This window comes from Malurus melanocephalus, unplaced genomic scaffold (assembly GCF_030028575.1).
Source record: "Malurus melanocephalus ecotype Western Australia unplaced genomic scaffold, MMel_1.1 scaffold_860, whole genome shotgun sequence".
NCBI lineage: Eukaryota > Metazoa > Chordata > Aves > Passeriformes > Maluridae > Malurus > Malurus melanocephalus.
Window position 1 is genome coordinate 24,574 of NW_026624092.1, and position 15,856 is coordinate 40,429.

The following is a 15,856-nucleotide window of genomic DNA, read 5'->3' on the forward strand; positions in this document are numbered from 1 at the left end:
GGGATAGCCACATGGCTGATTTGTAGCCTGATCCTGGGATAGCCACACGGCTGGTTTACAGCCTGATCCCGGGATAGCCACATGGCTGGTTTGTAGCCTGATCCTGGGATAGCCACATGGCTGGTTTGTAGCCTGATCCCAGGATAGCCACATGGCTGGTTTACAGCCTGATCCCGGGATAGCCACATGGGTGGTTTACAGCCCGAACCCTGGATAGCCACATGGCTGATTTACAGCCTGATCCTGGGATAGCCACACGGCTGATTTGTAGCCTGATCCCGGGATAGCCACACGGCTGGCAGTTGGGATCACCCCACAGCGAGCAGCTCTTCCTGTGGGGTGCAGTTTGTCCCTAACTCTGAACCATTCCATGATCCTGCCCTTTGCACATTCCCATTTTCCTCCTTCCCTCTGCCAAAGCAGCTCCGTGTTTCTGCAGGAAGAGCTTTCCTCGGGAAAAGCCAGCTCAGGGAAGGACGCTGCACGAGCGAGGGACGCGGCCGCTCCGTCAGCCCTTCCGCTGAGCTCAGCCCCCCGCGCGTCTGAGTCACGGAGGAACCGCGTCCAGGACGGAGCCGGCTCCGAAAGGGCACCGGAGCTCTTCCGTCCTGTGCTGGCAGAGCCTGCGGGCTCCCGGCCCCGCCGAGCGGGGAAATGGCTCTCCCAGGAGCGCGCTCACCGCGCAGATGTCGGCTCTGGAAACGGCTCACGGCTCCCTCAGACACAACAGGATGTCAACAGCAGCGTTAACATCCAGCTGGGCGGGCTGGGGAGGTGCCTAATGCTAAAAGGGGGTGAAAACTTCCTGCTGAGCAAGGGGAAAGTGGGGAAAAAGGGGTTTGGGGTGGTTGGAACCCAAAATGCTCCAGCGCTCCACGGCACCAACGGGTAAAAATCAGTGCTCGTTAATAGTTGTTTCTTTAAAAATCATTGTTTCGGGTCATTGGTCCTTTAAAACCATCCCAAATCATGGAATAASTGTCCACTGATCCTAAAATACTCTGATGAAAAGCGGGGACATCTCAAGCTTTGGCATATTTGCTCATTATTTTCCAATCTATTATTTTCTTGTTTCCCTCCAGCACAGTCACACCACTTCCCCTTCTCCTTGACCATTCCACAATGGACATTTTGTGCAATTCCCATCTTTTCTGCACAGCAAAAATATAATTTGGAAACCTCCAGCATGCACACACCACTTCCCTTTCTCCTTGGCCATTCCACGATGGCCATTTTGTGCAATTCCTGTCTTTTCTGTACAAAAATGCCATTTGGAAGCCTCCAGCACGGACACACCACTTCCCTTTCTCCTTTGGCCATTCCACGATGGCCATTTTGTGCAATTCCTGTCTTTTCTGCACAAAAATGCCATTTGGAAGCCTCTGTGCAGTGCAGATGTGAAACAAAGCATTAATTGGAGCTCACATGTGGAGCACATGGCTGAGGCTGGCTGAAGGATTCATTTCTTGTTAGGTTCAAGAAATCCGACAGATTTTTCCRACCCAATCACCAGGCGGTTGAGTGAATAATTTTGAAACCACTTGGCTGAGCCCGAGAGGACATTTGGGAATAATTATCATCAATTTTGTTACTTATTCAAGCTGAAAAACCTCARTGATGGCTTGCTGGAGTCATTCAAAAACAACAACCGGGACAGCGTTACATAAAGGTTGGAATCTTTTCGGACAAACATAAATTCCTGCTTTCATTCCAGGCTATCCAGGCGAAATTTTATGACCTGTGCTACACAGGTCAGAACAAAATCTGACCTTGAAACCAGTTCATGAATCAGAACAAGGGATGAGCCAGTTCATCCCAAAAAAAAGGGGTAAATCCGGCTCCTTTTAAGGTTCGGATGGCCATAAATGAATATTTCTGGGATTCACCCTGCACAGGGCGGCTCTAATTCAACCAGACAGATGCACTGCAAAATTGTCCTGGATAATGAGCGGCAGCCAGAGTTCTCCAGGCTCCTGAGGCAGATCTCAGCTGGGAGAAGCTCCCAGTTCTGCAGATTAGTGGGGCTGGCACTGGGGTGGGTTTAGGGGGTGAGGGATGGGGAGTGCGGAGCTGCCCTGTTCAATCCTGGGGAACAGAAGGACCCAGCTCCCTGTGGGATGCAGGAMACACCCAGGGAATGAGGAGCTGCAGAGGGGGATGGAGMRGAGCTGGAGCAGCCTGAGAGAGCCCCAGGCACAGCTGAATTAGGGGAAGATCAGCACTGAGCCCTGAACCTCTGGCTCATGGGGCTGCAGCAGCCGCCGAGCTCTGCCTGTGCCCCCAAACCCCGCTCGGGCAGGAGAAGCTGCAGCTCAGGGCCAATTACCTGGGATTTCTCCACCGAGGCTGTGTGCTTGTCACACATGGGGCTGATCTCCATGCCTCTCTCCCGTTCTTTGTCCCCCTGCTGGAAGAACTCCTCCATGATCCTGTCCGTCCACTGCCGGTAGAGCTCCAGAGATTTTGTGGGATTACTCAAGTCTGCGCAATGTACCATATTCCGGAGAACCTGCAATTAGAGCCGTCAGGAAACTCATAAAATCAGCTGGAAAAAAAAAGGGAGAGCTGTATCTGCAGAACGTTTCACCAGAAGACTCTGTGATTATGAAACACCATAAAAATATCGGCATTGTTCTGTGGTGCCACGTGAAAATCCTGGAGCTGCTGGAGCAAGCCCGGAGGAGGCCCCAGAGCTGCTCCAAAGCTGAAGGGGCTCCAGGAGAGCTGAGAGGGACTGGGGACAAGGGATGGAGGGACAGGACACAGGGAATGGGGTCACACTGCCAGAGGGCAGGGATGGATGGGATTTTGGGAAGGAATTCCTTCTGGGAGGGTGGGCAGGCCCTGGATCCCTGGCAGTGCCCAAGGCCAGGCTGGAGCGCCCTGGGACAGTGGGAGGTGTCGGGGTGGGATGAGATGAATTTAAAGTCACTCCCAACCCAAACCATTCTGGAATTCTCTGATTCTCTCCCCATGGATGAGCTCAGCTGCCACAGCCCCCAAGCCAGATGTGCTCTGTGCTGCTCAGCCCTTGCTCCTGGTGCATTTGTAAAGTGGCCGTGACACCACCCAGGTTTGTGTGTGACACCACCCAGGTTTGTGTGTGAACCCAGCTGCTTCCCACCATCCCAAATCCACCTCCCTGCTCCCATGGAAAGAGCTGAAATGCTCCCACTTGGTGAAATGAGTAATATCCCTCCACACACATAAACGAAACGGGCCTGACTAAGCGGCCACAAGGATTTGGGCAGCAAAACAGAGGCTGAAATAAAAATGTAAAGAGTTTTCCCATGGGCCTGCTCTGCAGAAGTTGGTCAGCAAAGTGGAGAGCAGAGCAGGATGTGTCTTGTCCTGCTCACCACCTGACCCTGTTCCAGCATTTCCTGGTGTTTCTGTAAATCAAGGATCAAATTATTTAGGGATCAGAACTAATTCCAGCTCGCTGTGGGTTGYTTTAGATAGGGAGTTCCAAATTAAATTCTTGCAATGATGTAATGGGAGAACAAATGGGAGAAGGCAGCAGGGAAATTTGGGAGCCCTCAAAAAATGACCTCAGAATGTGCCATGTTTGCAGCTCCATGCTCCAAGTGTTAAAACTCCCTAATTCTGGTCACCTAAAAAATCTGGGACCGCCTTGTTCTTYCTTTCAGTGCAGCAGAAAATGAATGCTGAGAATTTAGGTCAGTAGCTTCTGTCTGTGGTCTAATAAAAGCTGCAAGAGCAAGGTTTCTTCATCCTGACCAGAACACCCCAAATCCAGGGAATTTGGCTGCCTCACCTGTATTCTGTCTGTGTAGTTGTCCAGAAGGAGAACTCCTGAGCTTGTCACCTTCTTGGTTTCCACCATGGTCTTCAGATCAGCCAGCAGACTCATGTGCTTGGACATATCGGTGGCCAACACCTTTCCAGAAGGGGAAAAACCAGAATTTCAGGAAGGGAAGCCACAAAAAAACCTCATTTTTGGTAAATTGAGGATCAGGGCAGCTCGTACCATGTCTATCACCATCTTGCGGAGGGTCTGGCGCTGTTTCTTGGTCAGGTTCTGGAAGATGTCGCAGTGCTCCTCCTGGAGCAGCTTGAAGCCCACAGCGAGGTGATGGTTCTCCAGCACGGATTCATCGTTGTACATCAGGGCCAGCTCAGAATCTGGGCAAGGAATGGCAAATGTGGGTTCCAGCCTGSTAAATGTGGGGTTTCCAACAGCGAGCGCCTGTCCTGGGCTGCAGTGTTTTAATAGGGAAAAGTTTCTGTGCCCCATCCCTAGAAGGGTTTGGAGCAACCTGGGACAGGGAAGGTGTCCCTGCATCATTTTGGGATTCTGGGATTCTTTTTAGCCCCACTAGTGCCAACCCCAGAATTTTGCTCAGTCCTAGTGACAAAATAATGTTCAGCTGGCTCAGTTATAGAATCACTGACAAGAGAATCCTGCAAAAACTCTTCCCAAAACACACCAATCCCCACGTTTTGGAATCCAGATCCACTCTCAGCCTGCGGCAGATCACAACATGAAACTCAATATTTGGCTTTCTGGTTGTCAATAGCAACAGGATGATTTATCTTATCTCAATGGTAGAGTATGCACTCGGGCCTGGCAGAATTATGATGGGTTAGCAGCACTAAATATTGACTTTACAATTGGGCTGCAATGGCTCCCTTTGTCAGGGATTGCATTTTAATTCCTGCAATATTCCAAAATRTCTCACTCGTTTACTGTGAAATATTTGAGAGGGCAGTGCAGCCTGGAAGTCATGGAAAAAGCACAAGTTCCCAAGCTGGGGTGTGAAATTCTGAGTGGCTCAGGTGAAAACTCACTTGTGTTGATCAGGAATTGGTTGGAGACCCCGGGGTGATCCACATCGTGGATTGCGGCCGCGAAGATGGCAGCGAGGATTTCCAGATCYGTGAAGACAGCCTAGGAAGGAAAACCAGGAATCTGTCAGAGGGGATTGATCTCCCAACAGCGGTAGAAGCTGATTTAGGGGAACAAATTGTGCTTTTCCAATTGGATTTTTGAGACAAGGCAAAGCAGATCCGGATGCTGAGATKCCCTAAAAGCAAAGGCTCTGGAGCMACGCGAGCGCTGGGAAACGCCTTCAAACCCAACCCACAACGGTGGCAGAGCTCAGAGCATCCCACTCACATCCAGGGCTGGCGTGGAGAGCAGCACGTGGGTGGACTGGGCCACGTCGGCGGCGTGCAGGCTGTTGTGGTAAGCCACGTCCGAGTGGTAGTGATCCTCCAGGGTCATCATGTACGTCACAAACGTGTCCGACGAGATCTTGAACGTCTTCAGCAGGTCCCGCTCCTGGGGGATCAAACACAAACATCTCAGTGAGGGTCAGACTGTGCTGGACAGAGGAGCAGAGAGGAATTAGGGATGGAAATCCTGCTGGGAGCAGGGTTCAGGTTGGGAATACACACCTGGAATATGGCGTACATGATGCAGGTCAGCGGSCGGTTGTGCGAGTACCTGGCCACGTTGAAGATGTTGAGGCCCCACTTGTTCAGGTCTTCCAGCTCCTTTGAGAGAAMAAAGAGAGAAGGATTTGATGCTTTTCCAGGCAATTCTGCATTTCCCAAAAGCTCACAAATATGCAAATTTAATGATTATTGTAATTAGGTAAGTGCTGAATATGTGCACTTAATGAATGCAGAGTAACTGTGAAGGGTTGGTTTTGTGTTTGCTAATTGCTCTCCTCAGCCTTCATTATATATTTTTTTTAATTTTAGGGCTATTTTCAAGTATTTTTAAATATAAAATATGCTGTTGTGGCCTGTTACCATTAATTAAAAAACTACATCACTCCAGGGATACCAATTCCAAGGGGAACAATCCATTCCCAGATTCCAGATTCTCAAGAAAAGCAGGAATCTCTCCTACCTTGGCCAGATGATCTTCCTTCTCCGTTTTCACCCCGAATCGTGAGATGCTGGTGTTGTTCAAGCTSGAGCTGTGCATTAATTTCTTCACTCCGCTGATCTGTGTCATGAGCTGCTGCTTTTTYTTCTTCTCCCTGTCCTTCTGGGTGGGAGAGGGGATCTCCACATCGTTCTGCTTGTCTGCAATAAATCAGGGGAAATGAGTCAGCACGCCCTGAGCTCGCAGCACATCCCCCAAACCAACCCTCGAGCTGCTGCCTCTGCACCCCGCTGCAAACTGAGGCTTCTGCTTGGGGTTTCTCTCATTTTGAGGCCCAAAAATTAAAAAAAAAAAAAACAGTCACAGTCTGGTTGCTCTCTGCAAGGCCAGGCTGCTTTCCTTGTAGCCACTCTGGGGTTTGGGGACATGGGACATGCCCAGGAATGTCTCTCTGTGCATGGATTTGGCACTTGGGGACAAAGATTAGTGCTGGGAATGGCAGTGCTGAGGGAATTGTTGGGTTCCATGGTGATTTTGTGATTTTTTTGTGCCTGAAGGGCACCAGGTTAAGCTTAGGGCGAGCTCCTAATTTATTACCTATTTTMAGGGAAATAAACTAGATGTTCAAACAACACATTTTTCCTGAATAGAATAAAACCAGATCTGTTTTTCCTATTTTCACCTTTTAGGGTCAATACTCCCTGCTCTTAAACCAGTGAGTGTCACTGATTTATTAAAGATTTATCCTTCATAAAGCCACATGGAATAACTTCCAAAGCAAAGGCCACATTCCCGTTGCTTTTCTCAGGGATAATCACTGTCCTGTCCCTCCTTGCCCCAGTAAAACCAAAAGGCTGAATGAATTCACCCAATCTGGGTYTAATATCTCTGAATTATCCCCATCTAACACTGTTTGGTGATAAATCAGGGTCCTGCTCTCTTATTTCTTTTTGTTTATTCATTCAACTTCCTCCCTTGTAGACTCCTGTTATTTTGGGTGCTCATTCAATTTAATTAAATTTTAGAGGGAAAAAAGCTAATTCATAAAACCCATARCAGCATGACTTCCTGAAACAGCTGATGATCCTTTTAAAAGCTTCCCTTTTTTTTTTTAATATGAGCAATCAGCTGCAATCTGGCCCAATCTGGAGAGCCTGTTTTTTTTCCAGCAGTGCCAGGACCCTGGGTGGCCTCACTGCCACCAAACACGGGGATGTCACTGTCACCGAGAACATGGGGGCAGCAGGACAGGATGGACAGAGCATGGTCCAGCCCTGCCAGGGAAATGGAGCTGAGCCAGCCTGGAAATGGGGAAGGGCAGGAATTGAAAGATGTGGAGCTGCTGGAGAGAGCCCAGAGTGGAGCCTGGAGAGATTCCAGGGCTGGAGCCCCTCTGGAGCCRGGCTGGGAGAGCTGRGRGTGCTCMCCYGGAGAGRAGAAGGATCCAGGGAGAGCTCAGAGCCCCTTTTGGGGCCKAAAGSGGCTCCAGGAGAGCTGGAGAGGGACTGGGGACAAGGGATGGAGGGACAGGACACAGGGAATGGGGTCACACTGCCAGAGGGCAGGGATGGATGGGATTTTGGGMWGGAATTGTTCCCWGGRRGGKKGGSMRGSCCYKGSMMRRSYKKKGSYKSCCCYKGAWYCCYKGSMRKKSCCMARRCCAGSCTGGAGCMCCCTGKGACAGTGSAGGTGGCAGGGGTGGCACTGGATGATCTTTAGGGTCCCTCCCAACCCACCCCAGTCTGGGATTCCATGAATAAACACCCCCTGGGCAGCTCTGCCTCACCAACCCCTGCCAAAAACCCGAGTGTGGCTGATTTTTGGTGGCCACATCCCTATCCACACTCGTGGCTGCTGGGAAGAGCTGACCACCAGCCAAATCCCTGGATATGCCCCCTGTGCATCCCAACGCGGGTTGTTCCTGTTCCCTGTTGCAATTCCTGCTCCCTGGATGTCCCTGTTAGCTGAGCAATGGGACCAGCATTCCCAGTAAGCAGTTCCCAGTTTCCATGGGTTATTAAGGCTGAGCTGTGATCCCAAAGGCAGGAGCAGCTCCAGGGATCTCTGCAAAACCCTTCATGGGAATAATTGTGGGAATGCATTCCAGGCTGTTCCCACCTCGGGCACAATTCCCCAGGAGCTGCAGCATCCACAGACACTCAGCCTTTGGAGCTGTTGGCTCAGGGATATCTGTAAATGTGAGCCTCCTCATTTGATATGCAAATGGTCRCAAATCCTGAGAAAATCCCATTTCTCCTAACAAATGTTGACAGAGGATTTATTCATGCCCGTAGAGCTGTGAGCTCCCACAGAATGAATGAAATGCAAAATATTCCCTTTATTCCGACTTCTGGTGCAAAAGGAGCAAATTCACACAAAGCAATAAATCAAATTTTGGGGTGATTTCGTTTTAATCCCATCTCGGAAGGGAAGGTACGGCTGAGCTGAGGCTGTGATTGCATTCGGGGTTTGTGTGACTTTGTCCTTTCCATAAGGTCACCACAAAACCCCAGCATTGCATAAGGCACCGCCGGAATCCTCCCAGAACATCCCATGGCTCAGAAGGAAGGAATTCCTCTGCGGACACATTTCTCCAAACGCTATTCTTCCCCTCSCCGCAGCCATTTGAAAGTGAAAACCCAAAATATTCCAAAGAAAAGCTGTGAATGGGGGCAATCAGAAGAGAAGAGGGGGATGAATTCCTTACCCAGGAAAGTGTTGGAAATGTATTCGGACACCTGATTGCCGGAGCGGCTCATCTCGGACAGGTGGGTCAGCTCCCGGTTCAGCATCCTCTTGAACTGAGGGCAAGAACACACACAGACACGGCATTTTTATGGAATCCTTTCCCAAACCCACACTTCCAGCACGGGAGGCTTCCCAAACCGGTAAAATTCCGGGGATATTTGGGATGGAGGCAGCGACAGATGGTTTCAGTTACATCCTGCTCGGCAGCACCATGACTGGGTATTTCTTTTCAGCCCACGGAATTAATTTCCTCTAAAAGATGCTCGTTAATTGTTACTGTCACAAACGAGGGGAGATCRCTTCAGATAAATCTCTCTGAGAGCTCCGATTTTTATCTCGGGTTGAAATTCCCCCTCCCCAAACCTTCTTTTGTTTTGGATTTGCTAAATTTGCTCCATTTTGTCTTAAACGAGGATCAGGCAACTGCATATCCAGGGCAGAAATACGCCATAAATCTGAGGATCCTACATTAAAATGCAGGATTCAGGCATTATTCCCTTAGATATTCAGCTGTGATGCTCCTGATTTTATAATCCAGCATTTTCACTGCTGCATCATTTTAGCCTGCAACGCTGAATTCCCCCCCAAAATGACATCCATGGACTCTGCATGCACACTACACACACGATGAGCCAAAATACACAGAAATCCGCATTTTCAAAGCTTATTTTCCYGACAAAGGGTTTTCTCCGAGCAACGCAGCACAAAAAAAAAGCAGCCATTAACAATGCAGGAATTAACAATCCTTCAGGAATCAAACCCACCTTGATATAACCCCACGACACAGATAACAAATAGTTGGCTTCAGGCATTTTGGAAAGCTCCTTGCAAAGCAGCGCAAATCCTCCCGGAAAAATCGCCGCTCCGACGGGAGAGCTCCTCGAGCACGCGGATCTCCCCCTTCCCCAATTCCCCAAAAAAAAATCAGCGTTGGTTCGAGGCGGAGATCCCGCAAAAMGCGGCAGCTGCTGATGGCAGACAAAGCCGAGCGGGGCAGCGCATCCTCGCCGAGGATGGTGGGTGGATGCGCGGCCGGGAGAGAGGGACGAGATCCCGGAGCGCACAAAGGAACGGGAGCGGCTCCGCACGGATCCGCACGGGGCTGGGGGTGCGGGGCGTTTCGGGATCGTGCTGCTCGCTCAACCCCTCAAGGGGGTCCCCGCTCCACCAGAGCCACGCCAGGAAAATGCTGCTGATTTCGGAGGGGCTGCCAGCTCCGCTACACAGCCATGTTTTTGAGGGGAAATGAAAATGGAGGAAGATCGGGAATATTTAAATAAGGGGAAAGCAGGCGGTAGTCTCAAGTCCGTTCCTGCTTTGCTTTAATCCTGTCCTTTACAGAGAATGCGATTTTCAAAGTATTCCCAGATGGATTTTTTCACCTTTTCAGCGTGATCAGGTTTTTCCTCCTACGTGCTAAAGGGCAAAACGCAGCAAMGCAGCAAAATGTCCCTTTCCAAAGCGAAATATCCTCCAGAGGAGAGGTATAAATTAATAATCAATGGAAATCTGCAACTGCAATTCATAAATTCATACATTCATTCTTAAAAGAATGAATCTGTGATGTCCCTGCCCAAGGCAGGGGGTGGAACGAGATGAGCTTTAAGGTCCTTCCCAACCCCAGCCATTCTGCGATTCACAACCCGAATTTCAGGATTTAACCATTTCTGTAGTTTTTATCTCAATCCCTTTATGAGGAAGCCGGAGCTGAACTCGGGCACGGGATCCAAAGAAAATCCCCTTGTGCCGTGCCTGTGGCACAATCTCAGGACAGAACGGCCAGGATGTGCAGCTCTCCTGCTGGCCAGGATGTCCTTGGTGGCCGTGCCTGGAGCACAGCRCGTGCCAGAGGCCAGGATTCCCAAAATAAAAGGGCCATCTTTGCTGTGAAATCTTCTCCTGTCTCCAGCTGCCTTCAGAGCTCTCAGCCTCTCTGCAAGGAGGACACGAGGCTTCCCCACGTGCTGTGGGACACGTGAGGTGTGGGGACAGCCTGGATCCCGCTCCCTGYGCCCGCTGACAGCCCAGCCTGGACAAGGCTTGGCTCCAGAACATCCAGATGGGGCTCCAGCTCAACCTTCGGCCCCGTGGAGCAAAGGAAGCCATGAGGCACCTTCTCCTCTCCTTAAACTCAGCATCAGCAGAGGTGGGGAGCTGCTGGCACCTCCCTGTTCCCTGTGCAGCCCCAAGGTCAGTGCCACCTCCATCGCTGCTGTGCGCTGCTCCAGCAACCTGTCCTGCCCTGCCAGTGCCACCCAGACAGGGAATTCTAGAATGGTTTGGTGGGAAGGGACTTTAAATCCCATCCATGTCACCTCTGCCATGGCAGGAACACCTTTACCATCCCAGAGTGTTCCAGCCTGGCCTTGGGCACTGCCAGGGATCCAGGAGCACCACAGCTGTGCCAGGGCCTGCCCACCCTACAGGGAACAATTCCTGCACAAAATCCCCACCAAATCTTACTGTCACCATCACACAGCGACACCTCCCTTTCCAGGTAACTCAAACAATTTAAATCCTAAATCATGGGAAATGAACAGGATTGGGATGTGAAGGCTGATATCCCATGGGATATGGGTAGGATTGGGATGAGAAGGTTGGCATCCCATGAGATATGAGCGGGATTGGGATGTTAAGGTTTGTTTCCCATGGGACATGGGCAGGATTGGGATGTGAAGTTGGCATCCCATGGGATATGAGCAGGTTGGGATATTAAGGTTGGTATCCCGAGGATATGGGCAGGATTGGGATGCAAATTTTGGTATCCCAAGGGATATGGGCAGGATTGGGATGTGAAGGTTGGTTTGCCATGGGATATGAGCAGAATTGGGATGTGAATTTTGGCATCCCATGGAAGATGAGCAGGATTGGGATGAGAAGGATTCTGGTTGTCCAGGAACCCATCCCACAGCTCTGGCCCATGTTTTTTTTCTCTCAGGTCTCCACCTCCTGCCAACCACGAGGGACAAAAGCCCTTTGGAAACTGCCAAGGAGAACGCGGGACAAGGAGCAGGAGGGGCAGCAGGAACAGCACCCGGGGCAGGGAGGGCACCCTGATCCCATCCCTGCTCCCAGCCACGCCTTTGCAGCAGCCGGGACCGTGAGCTCTCCCAGGGCCCTGCAATTTCACATTCCCTGATCCCGGGCTTTTTTCTGCCCCGGGAGAACGCCGGGAGCAGAGGATCACACACAAACCGCTCGGGAGCACTGCACATAGGCTGCGTTTCCTTACAACAGCCCCTTTGCTGGACCAGCAGCTGATAACGACGGCTTCACCTCACAAGCAGCCCTACAAGGGCACAGAGCCATCCTGTGGCCTCCACAAGGTCACCCGAGCCATCTGCAGCACAGAAAAAATCCTCGGGATTCTCGTACCCCATCTGGAAGCGGGAATCTGTCCCCCACGGTCTTAATCTCCCTCACTTTTCCAGTGCTTTAATCAGCAACCTTTTATAAACAGAGGCAGCAGAATCACAGCGCTGCTGAAAGGGCTGCGAGGATCAAACCCAGCAAACCCAGCTGAGCTTCTCGTGGGAATTCCCGCAGGATTTGCAAAGTTGATTGGGATTTGCCATCCCAACGATTCACTTAATCACACAAAYCCCTTTCAAAAGCATCCCGGATGTTCCATCCCGGATGTTCCGCTGCTCGTGGCGGGGATTTGGGATTTYTCCTTGATGTCAGGATGCTCGGGAGGGAATTGCTGTGCAGGGAGCAAGCAGGCTGCTGCCTCTGCAGGGATCAATGGCTGATGTCATGTGCAASCCCCTGTGGCAATCCCGTCCTTAAATCGATGCGACAGCCACGAGGAAAACAAACAGATTGCAGGGAGCAGGAGAAAATTCCAACTGCTCCACGTGCAGCAAATCCATGGATTGGGGCTTTGGAGRGCTCCACGTGCAATTACGGTAAAGCACGGGTAATTACGGTAGTGCCCATCATCAGCGTGGGGATCCGGGCTGTTATTTTCATTAATTTCCATAATTAATAATCATCCCCGTGCCTTTTCCAAAGGAAATTAGAACTGATAGCCTCGTTAACAGATGGGAATTAGGAACATATGGATGAGGAGGGAATGCCCATCCCCAGCTCCAGGGGGTTTCCCTTAAAAAGCAGAAAATCAGGAAAYGGGCTGCAAAATTCCCTCCACCCCAAATCTGGACCACAGAACCACGCAATGAACACCTTGATCTGATAAGAAGAGAGCCAATAACACAACTAAGACGAAGCCCAAGTGCACTTTTCCATATCCAAAGGCACATGGAGGCAGAGCCGAGTTTGGAAGCATCTGGAGCGTGGTGTGAGAAACAGCCCCGGCTTTGCGTGGAGCCTTCCYGTTGTGCTGCTCTGAAGCAACTGCAGAGCTCATCTGCACCAAATTAAAGCTCCCAGAATTGAATCATTCTGCGATTACCAGCAGTGACCCGTTCCCTGCATCCTCTGCTCCAGGGAATCACGGTTTTGTTCCAGCTTTCCAGCCATACGTGCGGGTGGGAATTCCCTGGATTACCAGTGGGAAAGTTTGCTCCCAGTTCCCCTCTTGCTGYCCACACYAAWYCCTCACTRCTCRGGGCWTCTCCMCAGCCTTATTCCWCTGCTGAGCTCTGGTTCCAGAATTCTGGGAGGAAGAAAATTTGGCCCAATTTATGAATTTATGACAGAATTTGCCACATTCAGGAGTTAAACCATGCTGGGGGTCTGGGGTGACCTTGTCATGACCTTGCAGGGCCTAAAGGGGCTCCAGGAGAGCTGAAGAGAGACTGGGGACAAGGGATGGAGGGACAGGACACAGGGAATGGGGTCACACTGCCAGAGAATGGAATTTGATGGGATTTTGGGCAGGAATTGTTCCCTGGGAGGGTGGGCAGGCCCTGGCACAGCTGTGGCTGCCCCTGGATCCCTGGCAGTGCCCAAGGCTGGGTTGGAGCACCCTGGGACAGTGGGATGAGATGGGTTTTAAGGTCTCTTCCCACTCAAAACACTCTGGGATTCCATGATATCATCCAGAAGGGGATTGGGAAAACCTCCCTGATGCTTCAGTGTGGAAATTCCCACTTTTCTGGCCCTTTATGGAAAGAACAACTCCACTCCTCTCGTCAGGACAGCCATGAAGCAGCACCCGCAGCTCTTGGCTGACTCCAGTGATAAATCCTGCTGTTATTCCTGTTCCYATTCCCTCTGGAGTCTGGAGAGGTGTTCCTGCCGCATCACGGGGGAGAATAAAGACACGAGCACGGATCTGCTGCTGATGTAAATCCTTTGAAGTCGATTTACACCAGCTGGGGTTCCCTCAGGCCAAGAGTCCTTATGCAAARAGGCTCCTTAAAAAAAAAGCTGGAGTCATTTGCAGGAGCTGAGGGCAATTTGGAGATAAAAGAGCAGCTCCGAGGYTGTGGGGCTCCGGCAGGAGAAGCTCGGCAGAGAGGGATCCCACCCCACACTTTGATGGAGGAATCTCGCTGCAGATCTCCCGTGTTTATAAACTCTGTTCCCGACCCACCCTTCTGACGCAAACCTTCCATCCCAGCGCTCCTAGAAATCCCCAGAACAAAAGGATTTGTGGTCCCAGGGTTACTTTCGCTGAGGCAGCCGCGCTGAATCCTCCTCGCTTAATTACCCGCGTAATTACTGCAGGTCCAGAGGCGCAATTAAAGCTCGGTGGGACTGCACTCCGCAGATTTTTTTCCTGGGAATCGCGGGATGCTCTGCCCCTCACCTGCCCGTGTGACGGAGCAGGGACGGGAGTCCCGTCGGAAATTATTTACACGCAGGAGGGAAATTACTCATCCGCGTAATCGGCGGCGGGGGCAGCCAGGGAATGTGTAATGCTTTTGTCTGGGGTGGATGTGACACTCGACTCCGGGTTCAAAAAAAATGGGATTCGTGTCACCCCATTGAAGGAATATTTGTTACACCCAGCTCTCCATCTCATTCTGAGAGAACCAAATTCCTGGATTTTGGAAGTGGAGCGTTTCTTCGAAAGTTTGGAAGGCAAGAGTTAAAATTCCTGAATTTGGAGGAGCAGTAACCCTGCTTATCTGTGTTTTCCTGCTCTTACATCACTTGCAGAAAGGACCATGGCAAACAAATTCGCAGCTGTCCTTGTTACTTCACAATTCCCATCGATTTTCCTTCCTGAGCACTCCATGGAGAATGAGAGGAGGTGCATTTAACGCTTAAATAAAAAAAATAAAAAAAAAAAAACCCAAAAAACCACACCGAGCCTGCTTCAACCTAAACTGCACTACAGGAGAAAGTTTTGAGCCATATTTCAGCGCCTGGAGAGAACTGGAATGGCTGCAGTCAACTATCAGTCATTAAAAAAATCAAATTTCTTTTGCAGCTCTTTCTAGTTCTTATTTCCTAAAACAATATCGTGTTTAATGCGCTAGAAACTYTTTCTAATGAGATACAAAGTACYATTTGTTTTTTGGGGTTTTYTTGTTTTCCCTTCAGCTGATTTTTGAAACCCAAAAGTAAACAGAGGCTTATGAAATCTCCAATTTCACATCAAAGCAGCCTTGATTTATAGAGATGTTCAAAGGAAGACTTTAAAGGAGCAACATCATGACCAACTTGTTGGCCTGATGTTATTAGAATAATTTAGAATCCACAATGTGAATGTTGATAAATAAATAGCAGGTTGCCATAAATCAGCATGTGGCTGCTCATGAAAGCAGGAGCATCTATCTGATGCAGACAGAACAATATTCAGATTTGCCCCCGTGAAGTTTAGCATTTCTGAGAGCAGCAGAGCCTCCCTTGGGTGGGACGGGATTTACGCAACGCGGGGCTTAAAGAAAGGGATGAATTGAGAGCTGGAGCTGGGTGCTTGCAGCACCGGGGCATTTCCAGCTCATTTCCAGCCAAATGAGACTCGAAATATGCAAATTGCACCGAATGCCGGAAAGGAAGAACTCCCTGCAGGAGCCTGCCCAAGAAAGCGCTGCGGCTTTGCGCTGCTSCGAAGGGAGCCCGCGTTTCTCCATTCCCGGGCACGCTCCGGGTGTTACTCACGGCTGAGGCAGGAAAATCCCCCTCGGCCGCCGCGGGGGAAGGGCTCGGGTCATGGAGAAACCGGCGCTGCGCTTCCCTGAAAATCCGTGTGTCATGTGTGGGCACGGCGCGCCCGCCCGGAGCGGGGCTGGCACCGGGAGAAATCCCGGCCGTGCCCTGCGGGGCCACATCGGCTCCGGGCCGGCGCTGCGGCCGCTGCCCGTGGATCCCGGAGTGTCCAACACGCGTGGA

At 50.8% G+C, this 15,856-nt stretch overlaps 1 protein-coding gene across 5 annotated transcripts in view; it reads right to left on the reverse strand.

Annotated features, from left to right (window-relative positions):
• The window catches only part of PDE4B (phosphodiesterase 4B), a 57,816-nt gene that overhangs the window by 2,777 nt on the left and 39,183 nt on the right, over positions 1-15,856 (reverse strand). For 4 of the 5 annotated variants that reach the window (XM_057385720.1, XM_057385716.1, XM_057385718.1 and 1 more), the window contains 8 exons: positions 8,568-8,661; positions 5,882-6,060; positions 5,422-5,520; positions 5,141-5,305; positions 4,813-4,912; positions 3,992-4,146; positions 3,779-3,901; positions 2,327-2,509 (listed from right to left, as the gene is read on the reverse strand). In XM_057385720.1, the coding sequence (XP_057241703.1) occupies positions 2,327-2,509; positions 3,779-3,901; positions 3,992-4,146; positions 4,813-4,912; positions 5,141-5,305; positions 5,422-5,520; positions 5,882-6,060; positions 8,568-8,661 (1,098 nt within the window). Of the gene's footprint in view, positions 1-2,326; positions 2,510-3,778; positions 3,902-3,991; positions 4,147-4,812; positions 4,913-5,140; positions 5,306-5,421; positions 5,521-5,881; positions 6,061-8,567; positions 8,662-9,372; positions 9,491-15,856 lie in introns of those variants that run through there. The other variant, XM_057385717.1, reaches the window with a different exon arrangement.